This window comes from Canis lupus, chromosome 13 (assembly GCF_048164855.1).
Source record: "Canis lupus baileyi chromosome 13, mCanLup2.hap1, whole genome shotgun sequence".
Taxonomy (NCBI): domain Eukaryota; kingdom Metazoa; phylum Chordata; class Mammalia; order Carnivora; family Canidae; genus Canis; species Canis lupus.
In genome coordinates, this window is record NC_132850.1 from 47,970,115 (window position 1) to 47,997,927 (window position 27,813).

General features: G+C 36.5%; 1 protein-coding gene across 6 annotated transcripts in view; it reads right to left on the bottom strand.

Annotated features, from left to right (window-relative positions):
* The window catches only part of NR3C2 (nuclear receptor subfamily 3 group C member 2), a 330,275-nt gene that overhangs the window by 295,077 nt on the left and 7,385 nt on the right, over positions 1–27,813 (bottom strand). For 5 of the 6 annotated variants that reach the window (XM_072773547.1, XM_072773541.1, XM_072773540.1 and 2 more), the window contains exon 2: positions 25,440–27,189. In XM_072773547.1, coding sequence (XP_072629648.1) covers positions 25,440–27,187 — 1,748 coding nt within the window. In that variant the 5' untranslated portion in view covers positions 27,188–27,189. The remainder of the gene's footprint in view (positions 1–25,439; positions 27,190–27,813) is intronic. The other variant, XM_072773544.1, reaches the window with a different exon arrangement.

The window sequence follows — 27,813 nt, forward strand, 5'->3', positions numbered from 1 at the left end:
TTCCATGCAGAGAGCCCTACATGGGACTCGATCCCAGGACTCCAGCATCACTCCCCAAGCTGAAGGCAGGCGCTAAACCACTGAGCCACCCAGGCATCCCAGCAATAAATTCTTATTGTCTTAATTTATATTGCTTTGATACTAAGTGAGGTAAAACATCCTTTTATATGAGTATTAGCCATTTATATTTTCTCTTCTTTCTATACAAAAATTCTTTGTGTTTGTCCTTATCATGAGTCATGAACTATTCAGAACCAGATTTCAGAAACCCATGAGTTGCCATCTTGAGGGAGGGTTGTACACTCTCCCAAGTGTTTACCCACTAGACTTAGGCCATAACTTTATTAATATAATATTGTCTTTGTCAATACTTATAAACCTAGACTTCATCATTTTTTTTTTAGATTTTATTTATGTATTCAGTAGAGACACACAGAGAGAGGCAGAGAGACTTAGGCAGAGGGAGAAGCAGGGTCTCCGCAGCCCTGAGCCAAAGGCAGACGCTCAACCACTGAGCCACCCATGCATCCCAAAGACTTCATCATTCTGAGGGAACTTTTCTCTAGTTAAAATAAGTATAATTTTTTCTTTATTTATTATTTTCTTTATTACCTATGAAATTATCCTTAATTAAGGCAAGAAGTCACTTTCCAGGTTAGCATTTTGTAAACTGAGAATATTTAATAAGATGTTGAAAATTGAAAATATTAAAATTGAAATCTTTGCATGTAAACACCATGTAAAAATATTTGATTATCTAGGTAGTCTTCTTAACTATCATATCTTACACATAAATTCATGGTATAATGTACCAAGGAAAGTAATTTATATAGTCTTAAATGCTGGGTTGTTTGTTTTAAGATTTTATTTATTGATATTAGAGAAAGAGAGTGAGTGTGGGTGTGGAGGAGAATGAGAGGCACAGAGGAGGAGGGAAAGGGAAAGAATCCCAAGCAGAGTCCCCACTGAGCAGAGTCTGATCTGGGGCTCCATCTCTTGACCCTGAGGATCATGACCTGAGCCAAAACCAATAGCCAGACACTTAACCAACTAAGCCTCCCAGGCTTCCCCTAAATGCTGTTTATTTAATTGAAGTATAATTGACATACATCATATTTGTTTCAGGTATACAACATAACAATTCGATATTTGTATACATTGTGAAATGATCATTGCAGTAAGTCTAGTTGGCCATCACCTTACATAGTTATAAAATTGTTCCTGTAATGAGAACTTTTAAGATCTACTCTCTTAGCAACTTTCAAATATGCAATACAGTATCATTAACTATAGTCACTATGCTGTACATTCCATCCCCATGACTGATTTATTTGAAAACAGGAATTTTGTATCTTTTGACCCTTTGCTCCCACTCTCACACTCCCTAAATTCTGTTTTAACCAGTGCTTTCCCTCAGGACTCTAGAGGAAACAAACTTTCTCTTGACTAAAACATCTCCCTATATATAATGGAAGGCTTAAGAATGTCCCTATCATCATATGAGAAAGATATTATGAGGCTAAATGTCAAATGTTTCTAAAGTCCTTTAAACCATCTTATATTTAAAAAAACTTCTACATTAATTCCAAAAACTACCATTACACAGAGTGCTTTCTTAAAAAAAAAAAAAAGCCATTATGTAATAGTCACATCAAAATTCAGGTACTTATATATATATTATAAATATATATAAATATATATTTTAAAGATTTTATTTGACACCGAGAGAGCAAGCACACAAGTAGGCAGAGGGGCAGGCAGAGAGAGAGAGAGAGAGAAGCAGACTCCCTGTTCAGCAGGGCTCCACCCAGGTGTCCCAGAAATTTAGGTACTTTTAAAGGGCTATCTCATTTTTAACACAGAAGAAAGCTCTTTAAAGAACAACTGATAGTCATTCATTTCTCACTTTATAGACTGTCATTCAAAAATGTCTCAAGTTTTAGAAAGTATGCTAATAATTTTATGTATGTGTGAATATCTCATTATTATGAAACCGTAAGTAGTAACTAAATGGCTTTCTGAACTAAGCTCATCTCAAACCAGCTGCTGCTTTTTGCCCATACTAATCCAAATGGGGTCATCTGTACTTCCAATAAATGAAACAGTGCTTAAGTTATTAATAAAGTTTTTTATATTAATAAAGTTTTAAAGAAAAACCCATTCTTAAAATGAACCAATAGACAGAAAAGACTCCAAAAACCAGACCATCCTCCAAAAGATAACAAATCAGCTTCTTTCAAATCCTCAGTTCATAGCACATTCCCCTTTAATTGAGCAATAACAGGAGTTTATGGGCTTCAAATTTATAGAGACTTAATTCAGGGAACTGTTAACACCACATTTTAGTTTAATTGCAAAAGCTTAAATCAAAGTTTAAGATACAGAAATAAAATTAAAATACAAGTTAGTGTCTTGTGATCCACCAAACGTGGGACCTTTCACTATATTTCAAAGAAGCAGGGTCTCTCAAAGAAATTATTTTTCTTACCTGTTAGTTTCCTTAAACATCCTGGCCTATAAGGAGAAAAAAGTATCTCCAAGCAGTGAGTACTTGTAGACTGGCCATTCATATTTCTCTTTTATCTACAATAACTGAGGTTGCACTTCTATCATTCATGTGCCCACAGAGCACAATAGAGTCACACACCATTTGGCCAGAAGTGACAAGGCATGCTTTATAGATGGATGTGAATTCACAGATAGACAGAACACATACAGCCACCAAAGATACAAACCAAACCCAAGCATGCAAAGAAGCCTCAGAGAATCCAACTTTCAATTCAGTGTTACTTTACACAGTTTGGAGGTCCTAACACTGCAGTTTCTTGCTATATCCCAACAACATATTTTTATTTTTAGCAAGAAGAGCTTAATGGCAAGAAAAGCTCCTATTGGCTGGTTGCACCAGGCTTCTTCTCTTTTCAGTGGCCCAAACAAAGAATTAAACTATTTAGTTCTAGGTTCCAAAATATTTTTGTTTGGAAGCACAGTAATTAGCAGCAAATCCTCCTGGCTTATGACCACTTTCTGTTGTGGTGGCTAGTTGAATGGAAAAAAAAAAAAGTCAAATACAGAAAACTGGAAGCAGGTTTGGTTGATATCTTTGTTCCATATTTTTATACTTCCATTATACACACATAAACAATAAATGGGCATACTCTATGTGGTTTTAAATTTTTATATGAATGGCACTACATGATACATATTGTTCTACAATCTGCTTTTTTTTCCCCTTTTTTCCTTTGTAACCCAACATAGTGTTAATAAGACCCATCCTCAAATATTCCAGACAGTGTGGCCCCACTTTATGTTGTCTTCAGACAATGTCACATCACAAGACATTTACGCAGGGTACCATCTGCATATAGATCCAGGACAAGCTCTAAGATTAACCACTAGGCAAGCAAACTTTAGCCTTCAGTGTTGCTAAAATAAATATTCTCTTCTCCCTCATCTTACCTCCTCTGCAAGTTCAGAGCAAGACAGAGGAGCTCCACAACACTTTTTCTCGAGAATGTAAAGATCCACTTGTGCCAAGGCACAAAGTCATACAATTATAAAACCACTGTCATTTTAATTAAGATGACAATATTGATAAGAAAAGGGTTCTCAGAGTCTATCATAGCTGGGCTATAAGCCCAGTTCTAGCATTTACTAACCCTGAGATCTACAACAACTTACTCAGCCAGTTAAAAGCATCAGTTTCCTCATCAGCAAAGCAGGGGTTAGCACACCTGTCTCCTATAGTTGCCAAAAAACCTGATGCTTGGAAAGCACAGGGCCTCTACGACTGGCATATGGTTGCACTGAAGCCAGGATTGACCACTGCTGCAAACAGCTGCCTGTATATCCAATGGGCTACCTTCTTTGCAGGGAGGGGTAGGAGCAGTGATGCCTTGCTTATGGTTAAGAAAGCAGCGAATCCTTTATACCTAATAACTTATTTTCTAGGGACTAACATTCCTAAAAGTATAGTTTAAATTAGTTAAATTTCAGAAGATTGAAATTGTGCTAGAATACGTAAGTGAAATAAAAAAAGATCAAGCTGGAATTGTAACTCGTTTCTTGGCTAAGTAGTCACAGTTTTGGGATTCAGATTTAGCCTTTCAATGATAAAATGCAGGCAGCTTCTATTGGTAATTTAAATTGAAGAGAGAGGCAGAAGAGAGAGAAGTAGGGAAAGGGTAAAAAATGTTCCTTCCTTTCTTAGGAAGAAAAAATAGGGTTTGTCTGAGAGCCTTATAATGGCAACACCAACTGTAGCTTCAAAAACTCAACTGCCAGCACTTTCCAGTCTTATGAGCATTCTTTTTTCTTACTTACAGTTTCTAAAAATGTGCAATTTTTATCTTTTAATCTGTGACGGAGCCTCCCTCTCTGCCCCAGACCACACCACTGTGAATATCAATGTGCTATCCAGGGATCATCCCCAAAGGACCACTGATTGCTTCTATCACACTTCAGACGACAAATTCTGTTGAGAGTACAGAGCAAAAAATTCATGTCATTTGAGCTTTTCCCAGTCTGTGTGGCCTTATATTTATTTCCAAAGAAGTTTAAGATAATAATCTAAATCTACACTGAATAACTGGGATCATCAAAATGAGACGTTTCCTCTCTTTTATCTTCTCAAATCAGCATATTATTTTCACAAATATTTGAACCTCCAAATCAAATAAGAAATAAACAACCCTGACTACTACGTTTTATCTTGTTTTTACTGAAAGCTTCTGAATAGCTGAATAGCAGTCACTTTTGGTAAGTCAACGTATAACTGGTTTTGATTCTTTGCTCCTTAAATATCATAAGAAATTGTCCCTATTGCTGTGAAGATCACTTCTGAGGATAATAATGACAGTGCATCATTTCCTAGGGTAACCTCATTTCTGAAAACTAAATTCTTTTATCAACGACTACATGAAAGTGTTCAGACTTAAAGAAAAGCAAATCCTATGAAAGTACATATTGGAAAATATCTTTGTGAATATAAGGTAGGGAAGGATTTCATGGGTAAATCATATAAAGAACAAACCTAATGAAAGATAAATTGAAATTTTACATCAAAATTTGAATCATTAAAAAAATACCATAACAAGGTATTTCCCATAGATTGGGAAATCATATTTTCAACTCACACAACCAAAGGCTTAACGTATGGATTTTTTTTTATAAATCAATAAATAGAACACAAGCCAAAAGAAATCATAAATAGGATATGAATAGCAATTTACAGAAAGAGGAACTCAGTCTGATATACCTATGAAAATATGTCCAACTTCACTGGTAAAGAGGAGATTCACATTTAAACTACAAACCAACCGCTATTTCCTACTCAATACAAAATGTCAGCAAGTACATGAAGACACCAGTAACTTACACATGCTTTTGACAATATAAATCAGTACAAATACACTGCCCTGCACCATGCAAAACTTGTAAAATTTGAGATACACATTCTCAAATACCCAGAAATCCTATTTCCAATTATATATCCTAGAGAAATCTCTGCTTGTGTGTATAAGGAGACATTTATAAAATTGGTCTTTGCAGCACTATTTTTATTAGTAATAAAATTGGAAACAATCTCAATGCCCACTAGCAGGGAACCAGACAAGCAACAAAATTCTATAAAGTAATTAAAGTAGCATAAACTAGATCTAAATGCATCACACATAGAGCTCAAAATTCCTTGAAGTTTTGCAAGGGTAAATTTTCATTTATGTAAAATTGTTAAATATGTGCATATACATATATACGTATAGGATAAAAACATAGGCAGAGGATACACATGACATTCTTGACTTTGCCTCTGTAAAGACAGAGGAAGAAAAAGGCCAAGAAGGGATTCAAACAGGACTTGAAATTCATCTGTAATATTTTGTCTCAAGTTTAAATAAAGATCTGAAACAAATGATGAATTAACATGTGTTAACTCTGGGTGACAAAATATGGATATTATTATCACCTTTGGCAACTTGATTTTAAAAATAATAACGAGGGGATCCCTGGGTGGCTCAGCAGTTTAGCGCCTGCCTTTGGCCCAGGGCACGATCCTGGAGTCCCGGGATCGAGTCCCACGTCGGGCTACCGGCATGGAGCCTGCTTCTCCCTCCTCCTGTGTCTCTGCCTCTCTCTCTCTCTATCATTCATAAATAAATAAATAAATAAATAAATAAATAAATAAATAAATAAATCTTAAAAAAATAAAAATAAAAAAAATAAAAATAAAAATAAAAATAAAAAAAATGAAAGGGGGCAGCCCCGGTGGCTCAGCTGTTTAGAGCCACCTTCAGCCCAGGGCGTGATCCTGGAGACCTGGGATCGAGTCCAATGTCAGGCTCCCTGCATGGAGCCTGCTTCTCCCTCTGTGTCTCTGTGTCTCTGCCTCTCTCTCTCTCTCTCTCTCTCTCATGAATAAATAAAATCTTTAAATAATAATAATAAAAAAATTTAAAAAAATTTAAAAAATAATAATAATAATAACAATGAAAGGGACAAATAAGGCATCAAGTGAAAATACCTAACCCCTGTTTAGAGATTCAACTTCCTGAAAAATAGTGGTAATCTACCTTGATTGTTATCTACCTTAAGTAATTCTTTTTTGAGCTTCATACCACTTTCGAAAAATACATCCAATAAAATTATTAGCAATAGGTCAAACTTATATACATGAATGTCTTTGGGGAGATAATTTGTCATATATACTGGTGTTAAACATAAGAACTTCTGAAAAAAATACGTTTAAACTATTTTCCTTAATTTGCTTAATGAAAATTTTTTTACTACGAAGAAGTATTACTTAGCAAAAACAACAGAATATTATAAATATAAATCTAGACAAGACACAATATCCATGGTCATCACATTCTCAGTGAATATGATGTCTAGTCAGCAGACCAATTCCAAACCATAGCACTATTAACAATATTAGGGTTGTTTTTTTAAATAATAAGAATTTTATATTGCACATAAAAGCCAGTCTAAAATATCTGGCAACTGATTAGCTCCCCCACACACAAAAATCTATTAGGCTTACAAAGTTTCCAGTGATTCACCTAATATCAAATAATAAAACTCTTCCTGTTTATTCACATTTAACTTCTCTTCATATCACTGAGCTAACGTATCATTATGTGAGAACACAGCACATCTTAAAAAGTTTAAAAAAAAAAAATCAAAGGATTGTCAATATAAGTACCTGAAAGAACCATTCTTACACAATCACAGAAAAAGTCAGATTTTAGGCCTGATAAAACAGGGCCCCCATAACGGAACAGGAGGAAAGATCATTAAGGTAGAGGAGAAATAAATGTGAGGATAATGGATTTTTTTTATGCAGTATTTTTATTCTGCCCAAATAGCTCCTAAGTTCCTTTATTAGCTTAGGAAATAAACTAAATTATAAAAACTTTGCTTTATTCATCATGCTTGCTTATTTAATTATAAACATAACAATTTAATTTACTCTCAAGTAGTTTTAATAGATATTAGAACAAATGGTCCTACAACCTAAGGAATCTGGAAACAGCAGAACCTGCTGGAGGCAAAGTAACATTCTGAGAGGCAAGGGCAAGGTCTACACAGTCCTCCCTCCTCACCTATCTAGATCTTCTAGAACTGGTCTGGAGAGCAAGGCAAACAAAACCTTCAAGCACAGATCCTAAGGAAGCAAAATGCCTATTAGCCCAGAATTCTTTACTTCTCTTTGAAAATGGTAGTGCCACCTGGAGGCAAAGATGATCTTGTTCTTCTATGTGAGATTTACTATACTTTCAAATGAGATCATTATGGATACTCTTTTAATAATTTATTGTAGACATGACACATTCTCATTGTAAAAACTTTGATAAATACGAGAAAGAAAAATTAACAAAGCAGTAATCCTATTACTTGGAGATAACCACTAATGATTTTAAGGCAATTTCCATTCCATTGAGAATGAAATACACACATTCATTTCCACTGAGAACAAAACACTCACACACATAAATATGTCCACATAAATTCTGTAAATACAGTTGCATATATAATGTTAAAGGGAAAATATTAGATTTTAATGATTTCCCGTGCTATTAAATTTTCTCTATAGAAATGACTGCACATTTTACATAGTAATATTAAAAATAAATTTATCAATCCATTGGGGGAAAAACTATTTAAAATGTTACAACTCATGCTAAAACAAATGCCATTATATACAAATCTTTGTCCATATGTATAAAAATTCCCTTATGATACAGTCCTAGAAACTGGACCTTTTGAAGTACATACAGGAAATGATAATAACAATAAAGGAAATATACTTATGTAGAGATTATCCTAGGCCAAGAACTTCTCTAAGCAGTTCATATATACTGACTCAATGTGCCCTTTTAAGAGTTTGTAAATTCTATCACTGTATTCATTTTACAGAGGCAGAGAGAGGTTAAGTAACATGCCCAAGGTCACACAGCCAGTAAATGGTAAAGCTCAGATCCATCTGGCTGGGGAGTTCATGCTCCAGAATTAAATTACATTAGTTCTGATGGTATGTGCTGTCAAATCACTTGTCTCTATTTAGACTCTCCACTGACATCTTTCCACAGTGGCATGCATCCATCCATCCATCCATTCTCCTCTCTGAGAATCTGATAGATGAAAAATGCTATCTAACTGTCGCTTATATTCGTCTCTATTTACTAGCATGACTAAACAGTTTATAAGTTCATACACCCCATATGTACTAGCTTTCCAATGAGCTGTCTATCCATGTTCTTTGCCTATTTTTTTTCCCAACCTTACTTCAGATTTCGTGGTTTTCTCATTAATTTGTATCATTTCTTAATATAGGTAACCTAGTCACCATTTCCCATCTTTGTCTTAATTTTCTTTGGCATATAGCCATCTAGAATTTTTACAGTCAAAATTTTTGGTTTATGTATGTACTTTCTTCCTCTGCTCTAGTCTTACAAAGCATTTGTCTATTCTAGAGTCAGATACACATTCAACTAAATGTTTTCCTTGACTGAGGTTCTCTTTAATCCACCTGGAAATTATCTGGTGTATGGTGTTGGCATTAAATTTTAAGCAGAATGGAATTGTAAAGATATGATACTATAGATGGTTTTACATAACATGTTTTTTATCCTTATGTAGTTTTTAAGCCAGACAGCAACATATGCTGACTTATTACAACAGAATTACTCAATCTGAGGAAAAGCCATAATCTAAGACATTTCTATTCTGGTTATAGCCACATCAAAAACATCTCAAACATGAAAATCATTCTCACCTTTAAAAACCCACAGAGTGAAAGCTGTCACGGGCCTTCCCTGAACATTAATTCTAGCCCAATGTTCAATATAAAGTCAGCAGATTTTTCATAGCTGATCTAAATCCCTAACAGGGCTTCTTCTTATTTTATTCTGTAGTCCAAAGGAAAGAACAACTAAATATTTGGTATCATCATCTTAACAGTTCTTATATTTGAACAGCAGTGTTATACTCAGAGATTTTTAACTGTGAAGGAGGAGGAAGGGTCTGGACATTTTTACTTATGTCTCAGGCTCTATTCTAAATGAGTACTATATAAAAGGGCATGATCAGTTGTGACCTATGTGCCAAATAATTTGTTAATAATAATGATACTGATGTTGGTAAATTACTTCCAAAACAGAAACACAAACCAGGTTCATGATTCTTCCCATGATAAAGCCAACTTACTTCTCTGCATTCTCATGTCTTCACAAGGAGAAGAGGTGGAAATTAAAACCATTACTGTATATTACCATGCAGCCCACATTACCTATTCAACAGCCCATAATAAGCAATTCTTAGTGAAAAATACTTTTATGCCGAGTATTGATTTTTTATGAATACCACAAAAACAAAAAGCTCATGGTGCTATTTGCTTTACTACCCACACACACATACCCACACAAGGCTTTTAAATCAAATCTGCCATTGAGTATGTGATATATGCGAATATTAATTCTTCATTTGTATTGCTCTAAAACAGAATTGAGAATTCCTAGTCTAAACTATCTTCATAATCATCTCTATTTTTGGAATTCAGAAAAGAATACAGTTCTCAATTAAGGATCTCATAAGAGCACAAAGAATTGGAAGGATTTCCTCTCTCAAAAATAATGTTAGTTTTGTGGTTGAATCTATTAAATCTACATTGCTAATTCTTCTCACAATGGAATCTCTTAGGTCATACTTTCTTATGAGCAATTATCTACCCATGTAACTCCTATGTGTTCTTATTCCTCTATTTCAATTCTAATCGAAACTAATAATAAAAATCAATAATAAGAAGAACTAAGATTTTATTTTCACTGAGCAGTCACTATTATTAGCAGTCACTATTGCTAGCACTTTATAAGGATTAGCTCAGATAAATTTCCCTTCCCCATAAGGGAAGGACTATTATTGTCACTATTTTACAGATGTGGAAACTCACTATTAGAGAGGTTAGATAACTTGCCCAAAGACATACAATAAGCAAGTAGAAGTGTAATCTTAACATGGGCCTTATTATCTGCCACCATTCTCCTACATCTTCTTTTCTTAACGTTTTTTCCAACTTACCAGGACCACTATGACTTCTGATTATACCCTTCCTCAATGATGTTATCTGTATCTGCAATATCTGCAAGCTTATTGATCCTTATATTTTTCAACTTATTAAATATCAACTAATCAGATTAATTTATATCAATTTATATGGGCCTCTCAGCACTCCCTATTTAATAGAATTCTTTTGCCCAAATAGCCATCTTACATAAATATTCACCACATGTTAGATGTTATAACTGACCATACAACCCAGTACTACTGTCAAACAATTCAAATTGCATTTTCAAAGATAAATATTCTCTTGGTAGTTGATCACCATGGTCCTCTTTCTACTATTGTATAATATTTTAACAATGACCAAGGGGTAACCTGGAGCCTAGAGGCTCATGAACTGGTCTGTGGACCTTCTGAGCCATTTGCAAAATTATGTGTGTAAATATACACGTATTTGAACTTAGGTATAAGTTAATTTTGTTAATAATCCTTCCAAACTACGAAAACATCATTTGCACCAAGAATGGCAGAGACTCTCAATCAACAGGCCAAAGAAAATAACATTTAATATAGACATTTTTTTTTTAAGATTTTTTATTTACTTAATCATGATAGAGAGAGAGAGAGGAAGGTAGAAGGAGAAGCAGGCTCCATGCAAGAAGCCTGATGCAGGACTCGATCCTGGGTCTCCAGGATCACGCCCTGGGCCAAAGGCAGGTGCTGAACCGCTGAGCCACCCAGGGATCCCAATATAGACACTTCTTAAGTAGCAATGATAACTAGTTCTAGATGGCCTAGGGCCATATTTACAAATGGGGTGAATTCAATAAGCCTTTTAGAGTTCTATTAATACTGATTTTCCCTATATAGCAGAGATAAGACTGAGTCTTGAGCCTACTGCTCTTGGAACACATTCTGGTTACTACTAAATTTTCTCATCATTAAGGCATCTGTAAATGTACTCCACAAAAGAGACTATCAGATCTCTCCCTCTAAAAAAAAAAAAATAATAATAATAAGCCACATTGGCCTTTTTAATCATCAATTTTCTGTCCTCTACAAGTTCTCAATACTACTATTTACTTCAATAACAGTAAAATCTTATTAATGAAAGTACTTAGAGTCAAGCATTGTGGTTAACACTTCTAATTAAAGGCTAATAAACAGTGGGTATGTGTGTGTGGATAGTATGATCAGTTATGAAACTATTAACATAGAGTACAGTTTTTGTTTGCCCAGACCACTAGGGAACCATCTTCTGTGTTCTTAGCCCACTGGGCTGGGTGCAGCCAAGCACCACTACTCACATGCATACATGCACGCACCCATCTATCTCTACTCGAGGCCAGTTGTGAGACCCAAGCTAGGCCAACAGAATCCATCAAGGAAAGGGCTGATCCTTTGACCAGGATCAAAAACTAATGAAAATGCAAGCCCAGAGGGATGCTGGCCATAGCCTCCCAAAAAAAAAAGTTGAATGAAAAGAGAAAAGCTGCAATAGATGGAGAAACAAACTTATGACACCACTACTTGAAGCCTGGAATCTAGCCAAGCCTGAGGTGTACCCTTTGAACTTCTCCCATTTTGTGAGCCAAGAGATTCTGTTTTATTTAGACTAGGAGGAGATGGTTTCCTGTGCTGTTCGCAAACCAAAAGTCCTGACCAATTACATTAAATTCACTTATGACTGTCATATAATTTTATTAATTAAGTTAATATTTAACTTCTAAATATTCTCTCCCTGTGTTCTCCAAAGATTATTTGGTACCTCCAAAGAAACATCTACCACAGTCTACTTTGTAATGGGATCTTGGATGTATTTTGACTGCGTGTCCTAAAGGATGAAGAATCTCTCATTTTTGCTCTGACCACACACCCAGGATTATGCTTTGACAGAATCAAGAGCTTAATAAATGTTTGTTAAATGAAAATCAGTACAGAACAGTACACATATGACACTGTACCTACTAAACAGTGCAGAAGAGACAAAGCTAAGAATGACCTGATCTCTGCTTACTTAGTCTCTGCTCTCATGGGCTCACACAGTGGACTTCCAGTATACCTCAGTATCTTTCACCAACACAGGGCACCCCCATTTTTGTCAAGACAAAGTGCTATTTTCTTTGTTATAAATTTATACATACATAAAATTTACTATTTTCACCATTTTTAAGTATAGAGTTCAGGGCATTAAGCACATTCCCACTGTTGAGCAACCACCACCATCATCCATCTCCAAAACTTTTTTGGGTTAAGTGCCTTTAATGTGCATTGTTGTTTGTTATAGACCCCAGAGAGTTCAGTAAACAAATTGGTATCAGTTATTTATAGGTGGATTCCAGTGCATTCCTCTTTGAAAAATCTCCCTGTCTTGTAATAGTCTCTCTTTCTTCCCTCACTTGCATTAACAACCAGAGAAGAACATCCCCCTTTTAAAGCCAAGCAACTGAAAATAGTATGACAAACTTTGATCATTCTTCATTGATTAAAGGCCTTGAATAACTCAGGTTAGGATGCACAGTATCAGTTACATGTGTGGAAGAGACAGACTGTATACAGACTCTGACACATTGATAGAAATTTAGTCCCTTTCCCCATTAAAACAACATTCATTTTTTAAAACTTGCTTTGGGTCAATTCTCCTTAAAACCTTCATAATACCAGATCTGATTATTTCTACCACAGTAAATTGGCAAGAGCTAATTTTTTTTAAAAAAAGCATATTTCATCAGTGTTATGAAATCATTGAGGCTAAGCCATGTTCACAGTTAAGATTTTTGGTCTTTATTTCTTTCATTCTCTGGCAACAAATTCATCCTTCAACAAATGCACAGTTCACAAAAAGCCAAAATCTTTGGCTTTTTAAAATGAACATTAGCTTAAAATTAAAGAGTACCTGCTAATAGACACCTAAGACCCTCTCATGGAGTAGTTTCAAAAGTTACATAAGAGCTCTCAGGTCTAGATTTTCACTATGAAAGGTTACTGTGCTTATACCTCTCTTTCCCCACTCTACCCATCTGTCAGTCTCTTCAGTTTGTTTAAAAAACAGTACTTACGAGGTGGGGAAAGTGCTGTTTTCACCTGAATCATAGCAACCAAGTCCAAAATACAGGGTATATGTCAACAAAATTATCATATTTCTACCACATACAGAAAACTCAAATGCTTCCAGAAGTCTCAAAGTCTCATATGTACATTTACCTCAGTTGGGTCTGAAAATGATGGAGAAATAGAGAAAAAAAAAATACTTTGTACTGTGTGACCATATATTCTTTCACAATACCTTAGTTTCAAGAACAAAAGCTGCTCTGGACCTAATTTCCATTTCAGAAATACAGGCAGACTCTAAATTGGAGTAAATTAAAGAATATCTGCTCCCATTTAAACCCCTACACTCCCAAACTTTGCACTTGGAATCTCTTCTCAAACTTATCAGAAAAATATTTATTAAGTAAATACAAACTCTACCATGTGATGGAAGAAAATGAGCACATTTCCAGTTGTGGAAAGAGCACTATTAATTCAAACACCAGTTACTTGAGGACACAAGAAATGGATTTCCAAACAAGCTAGGACTGTGCCTATTTATATATGTGTGCGTGTGTATGTCTGAATTCCATACATCAACATTTCTGATTCATATATATCATCTTTTGCTTTTCAACTCTGTAAAGCCAGGAGCAGCTCTTCCTGTTTCCATTCCCACAGGTATTTTTCCCCCTAGTTTAATAAAAAGTACTCTATTTTGGTATCAAAATTATCAGGTTTTACCTTCATCCAAATAAAATCATTTCACTCCTTTTCTCTTAGAGTCATAATTATGTTCAAATTTTCTCCTTATTACTATTTTTATTCCTTATACCCTGTGGCAATCTACTTTTCATGGGGCTGTTAGCACATATGGCTTAGTGGTATAGTGGAAAGGAACAGGCTTTGGGTCAGATAATCTGGCATTCAATTATTTCTTCCTTCAAATTCTAACTTCTCTCCCTTGCCCACCATTCTGACCACTAAAGCACTTACCCTCTCAGGTTGAATTACCAATAGGATAGCCTTTCAACTGTCTGTTTCTTTTCTTTTCTTTTTTAAATTTCAGTCACTATTTCTTATCTCCCCTACCATATTTACCTTTCTACTGTTTTATGTCATTTCAGGTTAAGAGAATGTTTAATAATGCTATATTTAAAATGCCAAACACTTCTTTTAGGCATTCAAAGATTTCTATAATCTAGTTTTCTCTAAAAAACATTAAGCCAAACTACCCAGGCTTCATTTGTCCTCTGTCCCAACACCTGGCCTGTGCTGTTGCTTATTCCTTTAATACATCTCCCCACCAAATACCACCAAACTTCCAATGTCAACTGTAATTCACCTCCTTTATGAAGCTTTCCTTGGCTATTCCAGGCCACATAGAACTCTTTCTTTTCTAGTCTTTGGAAACAGTTCTTATCTGCATCATACAATCAAACACATAATTACAGAACCACCAAAAAAAAAAAAAAAACTGTATAAATTCATATGAGTCATCTCCCCTACTAGAGGGGAATACAGTGAAGGCATGTGGTTTGTTCACCCACATTTGGAATAAGGTGGGCACTAAATAATTTGAAAATTGTCTATTATTTTTCCCAGAAAATCCAGAAATTTAAATCGCTACTTTTCTCTTAGTTCTAGGTCTTCTTTCAAAAAGTTGACTTCAATATCCACAGATAACAGAACTCAAGAAGAAAGCAACTCAATAAAAATGAGCAATAGAGTTAACAAGCATGAGAAGGAGACATATGGGTGGCAAGGAAGCACATGAAAAAATGTTCAGTATCAGGGATCAGAGAAATGCCAACTTAAATGACAATGAGTCACCACTACACACCTATCATAATGTCTAAAATTAAAAAGATGAACTCTCTCAAGTGCTGGCAAGGATGTAATGGAACCAGAGCTCTCACACACTGCTGGGGGGAATGTAAAATGGTACAGCCACATTTGGAAAACAGCTGGATAGTTTCTTAAAAATTAAACCTACACCCACCATATGATCTAGCCATCGTACCTGCAGGTATTTACTAAAGAAAAAAATCAAGCATATGTCCATACAGAGATTCGTATGTGAATATTTATAGCAGCTTTATTTGTAACAGCAAAAACTGGAAACAACCCAACAGGTGAATGGATGCACAAATGGTGGCATAGCCACAAATGGAATACTACTGGGCACTAAAAAGAAACTAATAATATGCACACGACAACATGGAGGAATGTCAAGGGTGTTATACTAAATAAAAGAAGCCAGAATCAGAAGGCTATAAAAAGTATAATTCCATTTAGATGACAACCTAGAAAAAACAAATCTACAACGATGGAGAACATATGAATGGTCGCTAGGGTTTGGGAATGAAGAGTTGGGTTGACTGAGAAAGGACAATACAAGAGAATTTTAGTGGGTGACAACTATTCTTATCTTGAATGGGTGGTGGTTACAGGACTAGACACTTGGCAAAATTTCTAGAATTGCACACCAAAAGGAGTTAATTTTACTGTTTGCAAATTAAAAATAAATGACCTCAAAAACTCAGAATATGTCGCCATATAGCTTGTAATACATCATTACTGACTACTTTATTATGTTGAGATTAGAAAAAACAAGAACAGAAACTGTTAATTTTGTGAAAATCTTTAAAAATATGCTGATAGAGGTCACCACATTTTTTTTGCTAATCTCCACAGAACTCGGTTATTTGACAATAAGGGTATTAGTTTTCCACAACCACCAACACATACCAGTCATCCTCAAGTTCCTCTGCTAACCAATCCATTCAATCAGGATTTATTGAACATCAACAATACACCTGGCACTGTTTGAGGTCTGGCCAAATGTACTTGTAAACAGGACAGCCAAGGTCCCTGCTCTCAGGAAATTTACATTCTAATTGGAGGAAGCCAAGTAAACAAATTTCTGATAGGTATGTGCTATAAGACCACAAAAGTAGGTGATGTGTTTTTAGAAGGTCGGGGGGGGGGGGGGGGGCACCACTTTAAATAGGATGTCTGGGAAGGCCTCTTTAAGAGGGTGACATTTGAGCTAATGCCAAGTGACAAGAAGGGGCAGATGACCAAAATCTGGAAGCAGAGCCTTCTTGGCAGGGAGAACAGTCAGTATAGAACTATACCGCACCCCCGAGGGAAGGGGGCTTGGTTGGTCTGAGCCACAGAAAGGTCAGCGTGGGGACTGAGCAAGGAAGAAAACCAGATACTAAATAAAATAGAGGTCTTATATTTTTGTGTTTTTCAGGCCCTTGATGAGTTTACTTTATGCTGCTTGCAATGAGAAGTAGCCAGAGGGGCTTTACATCAGCCACATAATTTAATTTAATTTTTAAAAGATCCATGTGTCTATTGTTGTTGTTAGGACATTCAGTTTTCTTCTTCTCTGTCTCAAGTATTTGTTTCCTCATTTACCTTAGCTATGTGCCTTTGGCAAATCACATATACCTTCTGGGCCTCAGTTTCTATATCTATAAAAACTGCAACATTAGCTGCCAGTAACCGCTTACATAGACTGGTTCAATGGGGCAGTGAAACATCTGACCCTGTGGCTAACTCAAGTCTCCCTTTCATTCTCAGCATCTCAGGACACTGACCCATCAAAAATCTGCCCTCCTTACACCCTGCAGCTCAGGCATGGCACAGTCTCCTCCACCACCCTCTTCACAGCTTACGTGTCCATCACAATCTTGACTCTGATCTTACAGTTCACAGCTCCTCTGTGCTACGATCTCCTCTCTCACCCTTTCTTTTTACCACTGAACGATGCCTCCGGTGAATAAACACTGTGCAGGCATCCCTCAAGTCTTTCCTCTTCCTTGCTAACTTAATCCTTAGCCAATCACAGTCTGATTCCCATTCCCACCACGAAACAGAATTCCTTCTGGAAAAATCACCAGCACCAACTATTCAGTCCAATTTCTGGTCCACTTCACCCCATCATCAGGTTTTAAACCACCATCTCCTGCTGAAGAAAAGGATAATAGACAAAAGGGCAGGATCTAACCTCCAGCTCTGTTACCAACTACTTTGTATGATCCCAGAAAAGGCATGTAATCTCTCTGGACCTTAGTGTCAGGGCTGGATTTATAGATAGCCTTAGGGCCCTTCTAATTTGAAAATCTAAGACTACATGATTCTTCCCTTTGGCATCCATGACTCGGCACTATCTTGATTCTCTAAACAACTCCCTGTCTCCTTTATTAGGATGCGTTGCTCATCTCCTAAATGGGGTTCTGTTCCTCAAATTCCTAACAGAATGCACTTTAAACTACACTTGGGTCATACATACATTCTCTCCATGGGCAACAGCACCCACACGGACACTGTCTACCACCACTTCTATGAAGAGGCCTCCTAGACCTCCAGATCAACATTTCCACCTACAGAGAGAACTCTCTTAGTCTAAAGTAGTCCACAACTTAATCTTCTTCTCCCAGCCTATTCTTCTTGATCTCTCCATTATCCATGACAGTCAAACTTACATGTTGAGATTCCACTGATTTTCCACACACCTGACCCTCCTTCCATTTTCATATGAGTATCAAGTGCTCTCCTTTCTCTTCCTTCACAGTAGTAGGATGTGGATAGCTGTGATGGTCCACAGTGGGGCACCAAGCCAAGGGCAGTTCTGATGCCCAATGCAAGGTGGGGAGGAGTACCCATGTTGTCCATGTGTTCTCATGGTCTAGTGCAGAGAATCAGAACCCAAGACAGACTAGCAGGGGGAAATCAGTGCTGGAATGTAGTAAGGAGGGCATTTCTGGGGAAGTGTGGCCCTGTGACCCAAAACTCGAGCTATACCCCAATCACAGGCAGGAGACTATCTGTGGGAATGGAAGCAGTCCTTGGAAAAATAGCTGACCCCAGAACTGGGGCAGAAAAAGTACAAGATGGGTCTAAAGCAAGTAACTTAATGTTAATTTCTTGATTTTGATGGCTATACTGTGGCTATGTGAGAGAATGTCCTTCTTTAGAGTTCTCTGTGATGGACTTAATTTTTTTTAGGTTTGTGATTATTTTAAAATAAAAAAATTATACAAAAATCAACTCCTACAAGGGCATCTTCTGTAATATCTCACATCTGTCCCCTTTTTTCCATTACTCTGGACAGAGAGTCAAGTTCCCAACCCCTTGTGCTGTTGCAATAACTTAACAAGGCTCCACCCTACAACCACTGCCTAATTAAGGTTTTTCCAAAGTGCACTTTAGCTCATGCTACTTTCTTGCTCCAACATTTCAATAGTTCCTCATTACCTACCAAATTAAGTACAAATTTCTTAGTGTGACTTTCAAGTTCCATTGCCTTCTACTTCCAACTAACTAACCTCTTCCAGGCTTTCTTCCCCGCAATTTCCTGTGTCACAGTCAGCCATACAACCTGACCACATTCAGTGTTTTCTGCCGATCTCCATGTTTTGCTCATGTAACTCCCTCCATCATGAAATGACCACTCCTACTTTCTGCAAATGGATAAATATCAACTCTGACCAGCACCACCCCATTTCCCCATTTTCCAAAACTTGCCTATATAATTTTATACTGTCAGAAAATCCAAAGTTGACTTTGCCCATTATAAACCTTATTCCACTTTATTTTTAGACTATAATTTTTGTTTATATGTCTCAACAACTCCTAATCTACCTATAAGGTGAGGACACATACCAGTGAAAGAGTCATAATTAATAAAAGTGCAGCCACAGTTAGGAATTCAGATAATCAGTTATTAGCTCACTCTCTTCTCCCTAGGGAATTAGCTTTTTAGGTATTCAAATTACTCTGTGTATGTCCTCTTTCCTTCCTTATACTAGAGTTTTCTATTTCTTGCATAAATACAAGGAATTTTTACCTCATTTCTACAAAGAAATGTCAGCCTTGGCCTGAACACTGACAATCATAAATGCAGAGGCTTCCAGGCATCAATTAAGTAACAGGTGCTTACATGTAATTACATTTTAACTTCATCATTACTTTACTATATAAAGAATGAAAATAAAACTCTTAAAACAAAATAAAGCCTACACTTTACAAGTTTAAAACTAGAAGTTCTAAAGTTTAAGATGAAGACCTATATACATTTAACATACTTATATTTCCTAGGTTTTCACCAATAAACTTTGGAATACAGTCCCAAAACACACAATTTAAGGGCTATATTTAAATTTTATAATGAAGCAAATATTTTTCTCTTGATTTGAATTTAATAAATGAAAGAAAATGATACATTATTTGGCAGGAGAGGTGAAATTTTATCAGTAGATGAGGAGTATGAAACTGAAGCAACAGTTGAAAGCCTGGAAAAAAATATTATTTTGGAGGGAAAAAAAAAAGTTAGTAACATCAAAGCATTAAGGGAAGTGAAGTATTACTCCTAAATTACTTGTGATCAACATAACATCGGGGGCAGCCCTGGTGGCACAGCGGTTTAGTGTGCCTTCAGCCCGGGGTGTGATCCTGGAGACCCAGGATCGAGTCCCATGTCAGGCTCCCTGCATGGAGCCTGCTTCTCCCTCTGCCTGTCTCTCTCTGCCTCTCTCTCTCTCTCTCTCTGTCTGTCGTGAATAAATAAAAAGTCTTAAAAAAAAAATAACATTGGGCATTACTCTAACATTACAAGTATAGAAAAGCTCAGACACACCCAGAATTTCAATAGTGCTAAAGGCATCAAATCCATAAATGCCACACCTCCAGGTCCTAGTTTTAGCACAACACTGCTGTGCATGCAAACAGCCTGAAGTTGAATAATTTGAGTTTATTTAACTGAAACCAAGGCTTTTATCTCCATTTTTTAAAGTATGACGTAAACAGTTCTAAGTATACTAATACTTTAGATGTTAAAAGGTGGACATACTGACATATAAACCTAGGACACTTGTGATGTTAAAAGCAAAATGTATCAAAGTGCACTGTACATAGTGATTTATTTGTTAAAAAGTACTAAGGGTTTTTTTTCAATAAAATTATCACTACTCTCACCAGAAATACCATAAATGAATGGAAGTGAATGAATCATCAGGAGAAGCAAGTCTCATTGTGAAATCATTTCTAAAAATATTATTTAGAATACTGAGTGGGGAAAATTCTAGGTACACTAACAATTTCAAAATGAAAATATTGTGAGACAAATAATAAGAAAAAGAAAGTCCCATGTTTTCACTTGTAAATGACCGCAGTAATTCTTAATGGATTTATTATAGTAAGCACAAATAATCAATCTGATTCCACCCTCTCCTAAAATCATCATTCTTTCATACTTTGCATTATACAAGGATATTTAAATCCCAATGATTTACTCAGAAAGTTTATTAAGAAACAGGGCAACTTTGGTAACTCCTTGAATTCTGAACCTTTTGCTTTATTACAGAAGATAAGTTTTAAAAGACTCTAGGGACAATTGAAAAAAAAAAACTGTAGTTTTTTTACTAAATTGTTTCATTCTATCATAGAAAAAGAATGCAGCACAGATTAAGATAAACACCTGATTATCTGTCTTGAAGCCTACTAGAATATGCCCTTTGAAACAGTGAACTTTATATTCAAAGGTCTAAGTCAATGTTAGTGCTGTTATGATGCTATCAAAGTGACTATGACCATCGCCATAAACATCGATGTTGTATCAACACAGAAACACTGTTTTCAAAGGAATAGTGTAAATTAAAAGGAAGAGAAATTCGTTGTATCAAATTTTATAAAAGATCTGATAAAAAAAAAAAAACCTCTGCTTTTCAAAGTAAAATAAATAAGTTTCCCATACTCACTTTTAAATGGTAAATGGCAATGACATTTTTCTATCCAGAACACCCTGGAAACAAAAGAGCTACACCTGTGATTAAAATATACTTGAAACCAGATAAACAAATATGTTAAAGGATACTCAATTTTGATTTTTAACATACAACTCCAAGGAAACGTCACAGCCACTTAATGGTTTTGCAGGCTGACCTTGGAGAGCACCGAGTTCAACACGTTCACCTTAAAGGAAGAAACTGAGGCCCAGAGAAGCTGTGACTCACCGAGGTCACAGTTTTGTTTGTGTCCTGGCTGACAGGGAAACTCCAATCTACATGACACAACCAGGTCCAGTGTCCATCCTCAAAGCTTTACATTCTGCCTCTGTCATAATTTACTTTACACTTTGGTGGTCAGGCAATCCACTCACCAGCAATGATTAACAGACAGATGGCTTTCGTCACCGCTCTCACAGGATGCCCCCAGACGGAGATGAGGACAACACACACTTCGCAGCCATTACTCACTTCTATCGGCTTAAAAAATTAACTAGACAAGAATCATTTTTCTTATTTGAAGAGGGCACTCCTTCCTCAGCATAATATTCAGTAAGGCTAACAAAATAAAGTAATACCCTCTTTTTTCATTAACCGCCAAAGGGTGTCCAGAATAAAAGAGACCGGCAATTCTCAGTTTTGGGGTCTTCAGACATCCTTCCACCCTCAAAATGTACTGAGGACACCAAAAAACTTTTGTTTATGGAAATTAGATCTACTGGCATTTGCTGCATTAGAATTAAAACTAATATTCATTTTAAATCATTTAAAACTAAGAAGTCACTGTGTTAACATAAGCATATGTTCATGAAAAAATAACTATGTTTCCCAAAACAAAAACTTGAGTGAGGAGATTGGCACTGTTTTACATTTTCGCAAGTCTATTGTCTCAACAGAAGACAGCTGGATTTTCGTATCTACTTCTGCATTCAGTGGGTAGTGATAGGTTTCGGTTCAGGTATATGAATAAGATCTGGGTTCACATGGATAGGTTGGTGGAAAAAGGACAAGCATTTTATTTTTTTTTTAAGATTTTATTTATTTACTCACAGACACAGAGAGAGAGAGGCAGAGACACAGGCAGAGGGAGAAGCAGGCTCCATGCAGGGAGCCCGACGCGGGACTCGATCTCGGGTCTCCAGGATCACACCCCAGGCTGCAGGCGGCGCCAAACCGCTGCGCCACCGGGGCTGCCCAGGACAAGCATTTTAATGGTCATTAGCAATAACTGCACATGTGATTCTTTGACACTATGTTGAAAACTGCCAGTCAGTAGTATCTTAAAGGTTAGTAGCAATGTGGAATCTGAAATCACATTAGTGAACTTTCCATACACAATTACATTAAAAACCATGGTCCACCCTCCCTTTTGAATGGATCTTTTACTGACGCATGATCTTTCACTCCACAAACCTCCTTGAAAGGGTCTCAAGAATCCCAAACAACAATTTAGAGTTCAATCAAAAGATGGAGGTTATCATGAAACCTCGTAACAGACACACACTGCCTTGATCCTCCACAACCTATAATTCTTTCATTTATTCCACATCCCCCTGAATGGGGTATCCTCATCCCACATTAAGATATAGACAAAAAGGCTGGATTTTGATCCAAAGGACACTAAAATACGAGACCAGTGATGAAGCATGGACGAGGTTAAATGAAATATTATAACATGTGGATTGAAATCTAGAAAAAAGATGTAAATATCTCCTGCTCCTTGAGCCTTTATTCTGAGAATGATCAAAATAAATAGGTTTGGACAATACTCACCAGAAAAAGCTGTCAATAATCGGTAAGCTACAAGAGACTTCATAACACAAAAGCTTTTGTTAGTAAAGTTTTGGGAAAACTTATACTAACTAGCACAATACAACATGTATGTAAACAAAATGAACCCCCTTTGACTATATTAACACGTATGTGAGGAATTTTGGAATACTCCAGAGGAGACACTGAACAACCCCCTGGGGCCCACAAATGCAGAGGAGACTCAAGGTCACTGATTCACATTAATATGTTTGAGGCGATGCATCACTAGAACATTGGGAGGGACTTCAGGAGTTGAGTGTAAAACCTACAATTAAAATGGGAGAAATAGGATGCAGAACAAAACAAAGCAGAGAACTAATGATTTCATCTACTATGGCTACCAGAAATATCATTACCCAAAGTAATAGCCTTCAAATCCATAAAAGCAAATAAATATGTTGTGGCAAATGTATGATGCCTAATCATGAAAAATAATAGAGTAGAATTTAATAAGAATTATCAACAAATATTTCTTCCAACTATGCATAAAATATTTCTTTAAACTATTTTGTGTAATTTCATATAATGAAAACAGAAAACTACAGATTGTGTAAACTAATCAAATGTTAACAGTAATAGCTAAAATGTATACAATACCTATCGCATACCAGATAATGTGCAAAGTGCTTCTCATAAACTAACTCAATTATCTTAACTCCTTTTGAGACAGGTACTATTGAATTCTTTTTTTCTTTTTTCTTTTTCCTCCAGATGAGAAAACTAAAAGCCCAGAGGTGAAGTGTTATACGCAAGGACACAAAGCAATTAAGTGGCAGATCAGGGATTTCAATCAGGACAGCAGTGCTCATAACTACCAGGCCATACCCCCTCATACTAACTCACTAAAAAGTCACTTACAAAAATATTGACATCATGTGCAAAATTTCCTTCTCTAAAAGTAAAACACAGCAGTAGCAGGAGACCACATGCTATGTTTGTTTCTAACGAAAGCCATGCTAAAATGCACTATCTTGCGTTACGGTTTAGAATAGAAGAGATAGAGGGGGTATCAGAATATGATCATTCATGCTATCAAGAGCTGTAATAACCTATCCTTCAATGGAATGTTTGCTTCCATAAAGGCAAGAGGAGCAAAGTTTGAATCAATGATAAGGAAAAAGAACGTATGAACTAAAGTTTTAGCCTTTGGCTCATAACAAAACAGAAGGAGAAAAAGAAATACATGTAAACGTAATTGTTTACATAACTGGTAATGGAATGAACATAAGTTTTTAAGGAAAACATCCACATATTCCCAAATGCTGAAGGTATGAACCATATCTAGGACATCTATTCTATGTTCAATAAAGGGATCATTTATCACAACCATATAATAAAAACAGTACTGAAACAAAGTCCAATGCAAGTATTCATTGTATAATTTAGAACCACCCTTTACAGTCATATCAAAAACCTCTTCCTTGTTTTTTCTAAATATATAGAATATGCTATCTGCAAAAAGGAAAGTCAAGAGATATTTTACAGTTAGTAAAGTATGTCTTCTTGTAGATCTTAAAAGTTAAAAATATACCAACTCAAAACTGCAGTGACATATTTCACTTCCAATATGAGTAAGAAAGCAAGACTGTCCACTTAGTAATTTTAGATGTGCTGAGTCTTTAAAAGCCCTCAACAGTTAAGGAAATGATTTATTTGTATGGAAAACCATGACTTATATACAAATTAAGCTACCCAGAAAAGGACGAAGAGGGTGTAGAGCTTGTGGGTAACCGATTTGGGGTTCAACTTCATACTTCACAACCAATGAAGTGGTTAATAAAAAAAAAAAAAAAAAAGCTAAGAAAAAAGACAAAGACCACAAAGAAACAAACTTAAAACAATTCTAGTGAACCAGTGTACCACTAAAGAAAAAAATAATCTAGCACTAGTCCGCTAAAACATATATAGTCCCAGACAGTAGAAAACGGACTTTTCCCGAACACCTACAACAGGCAACATGCTATAAGGGAGAGGGAATATCCATACGTATTCCTTCAAAATCAACACAAGTATTTTCTTAATTTTAAGAACTTTTTGTTTCCTATTTCAAAACACCAGTATACCAAAATGGAAAGAGGGGACACTAAGTGACCATCCTGAAAATAAAAATAAAATGAACTGTGAACTGAACAGTTCATTTCAGTGAACTGAAATGTGTTTAAATTTATCAACTGTAAATACTAGTTTTTTTTCAACATTTTATAAAGCCGCGATTTTCAGAAAAGAAGAAAAAAAACAACTTACCTTGTTACGTTTTCTGGAATGTATTCTAGAACTGGATATCCATCATTTCTTCTAGATGACAGGTCACCATGTGATTTCCATGACTCCACTAAAGTATTAACAGGAGGAAAGGAACTCAGGTGTTGGAAAGATTGGTCTCTAGCTGATCGTGATAAAGATATTGTACCTTGAGCACCAATCCTGTAGTGAAAGGACTGTCCACCCGAATTCACACCAACAATAGCAGATGACGGGATGCTGGCCTCTGGGTAATAGCTCCCATCATCTGGTTCCTGTTTAATACCCATTGGGAATCCGCTGCCTTCACAGTTACCATCAAAGCCGGGCACAGGTGGTCCTAAAATTCCTGATAGAGAATAATAGTCTTTATCATCCATAAAGGAAAAATATGAGCCATCCATAAATGGAAATGGATTTACTGTTGGATTCCCTTTAAAAGAGGTGCCTGAACATGAATGCTTGGTTGATTCTTGTTTTATTGGTACTGAGAATGGGGAATCAGAATTTATTTTGTTATTTCCTCCTAGACATGAGCTACTAAAAGCTCCATCTGGCTCCGGTTTTATGTACTGGACAATGTTAAGCTGGCCAGTCACACCATTGGAGATGGCATTCTCCACTTCCTCACTCTTAGGAAAGGGGACCTCTTGAGCACCTTTCTCCTGTGTGTCTGGACTAGGAACCACATCCCGGGCCACACTGGATCCAGCAGGAGTGCCAGAAGCAGTGTAGCTGAAGGCATTGTTTACAGGGCTACAGATAGATCCCACAGTACTAGCAGTTGGACTGGAAAGCGTGGATCTGTTATTTGTGTTGGAAGGGCTGGAAACGGAGCACCTTGAGTTGTTGATGTTTGCAGGGCTAGACACAGAGGATCGCAGAGTGACATTGTTAGGACTGGAGACTGGAGATTTTACACTGCAGTGACTCGGAGGGCTGGATATTGGGGATTTCATGCTACTTAATGGACTTGAGAGAGGAGAGCCCACGTGTGCTGGGCTGTGCGATCTGGAGCCTCGATTCTCAACGTTAGGGGAGCATGTCAAAGGAGTCCCCTGGGTGATAGGGCTGTGCACTGTGAAACTGCCAAAGCTGGCAGAGGTGGAGGACACAGAGCTGATTCCAGCAGGGCTGCAAACTGAAGATGTCATGTTCAGAGGGCTGCAAACAGATGGGCTCTTCTCATGACACATGATAGGGCTTTTAACAATGGCACGCATGACCCCACCGTTCACAGAGCTCCCAGAGTCAGACATGAAGGATCTCAAGGGCCTGTTCACACCACCTAGAGTGGAAGGATGATGGCCATTTTCTTTGTAAAATTTCACCAGCTGTTCAACATTTTGATAAATCTTTGCTGGACTCATGCTTCCTTGTTGGTTCTGCTGGTCATAGGTATAGTCAGCATCTCTTACAGAATCCATGTATAAACCCATGGACTCAGCCACAGTCGCCGAAAGTTCCTTAGACTCCAGCTCAGTTTTAATATCAGATGTTAAAATCCCAGACCGATTATTGTCTTGCTGAAGGCAAGGGAGTAGTTCGTGTTTTTCTTTGCTGCTTCCTTGAGTACTGTTGTTTGGAATAGCACCGGAAACACAGCTTACGTTGACAATCTCCATGTAGTTATTCTCATCGGTCCTCTCTGTAGGTCCCAGGGAAGAATGTTCCACAGCCTGAGAAACTTGACCCCACCGTCTTTCCATATCTAGACCTTCAGGGAGACTGTGGTAGCCTTTGGTCTCCATAGCTAACGAATAAATTTATATTAAAAAATTGAATTAGAGTCATTTATAGCAATATTACTCTAGAAGACATTCTAAAATTGTACTTGCTGAGCTATACATACATATCCTACTTATTATAAGCAATATTTCTACTTATATTAAAATTGTTGCCTTTTTTATGTGCTGTTATAACAGAGTACTGACTATAACTTGTCCAGAAGCTAGACTATAAGCAGCAATCATATAAAATTATTTTGCATCTAAATAAAAGTAACATGTTTGCTATAATACAGCCTTTAGATTTGCAAAGAATATCTACAAATGTTAACTTATTTAATATTCAGAGTAATCACGGGGACTGATGAAGCAGGCAAGGATGAAACGAAGGGCTTACTGATGTGGGTGACTTGTCCAAGGTCAAAGGCGTGATAAGTGACAAGTTGGGTTTAAAACTAAATCTTCTAACTCTAAAACCTTTGGTGTCTCTCAAGCATACGGAAGCTGCTTTCCATATTGAATACGAGGCTTTATTAAAACAATACAGTAATGCAACCAATGTTACTATTTATTAATATGAAATTAAAGTTATCAAGTGGATTATCACAGGAAAACTAACTTATAAGAATGATTTTTTTTTAAAAAATAAG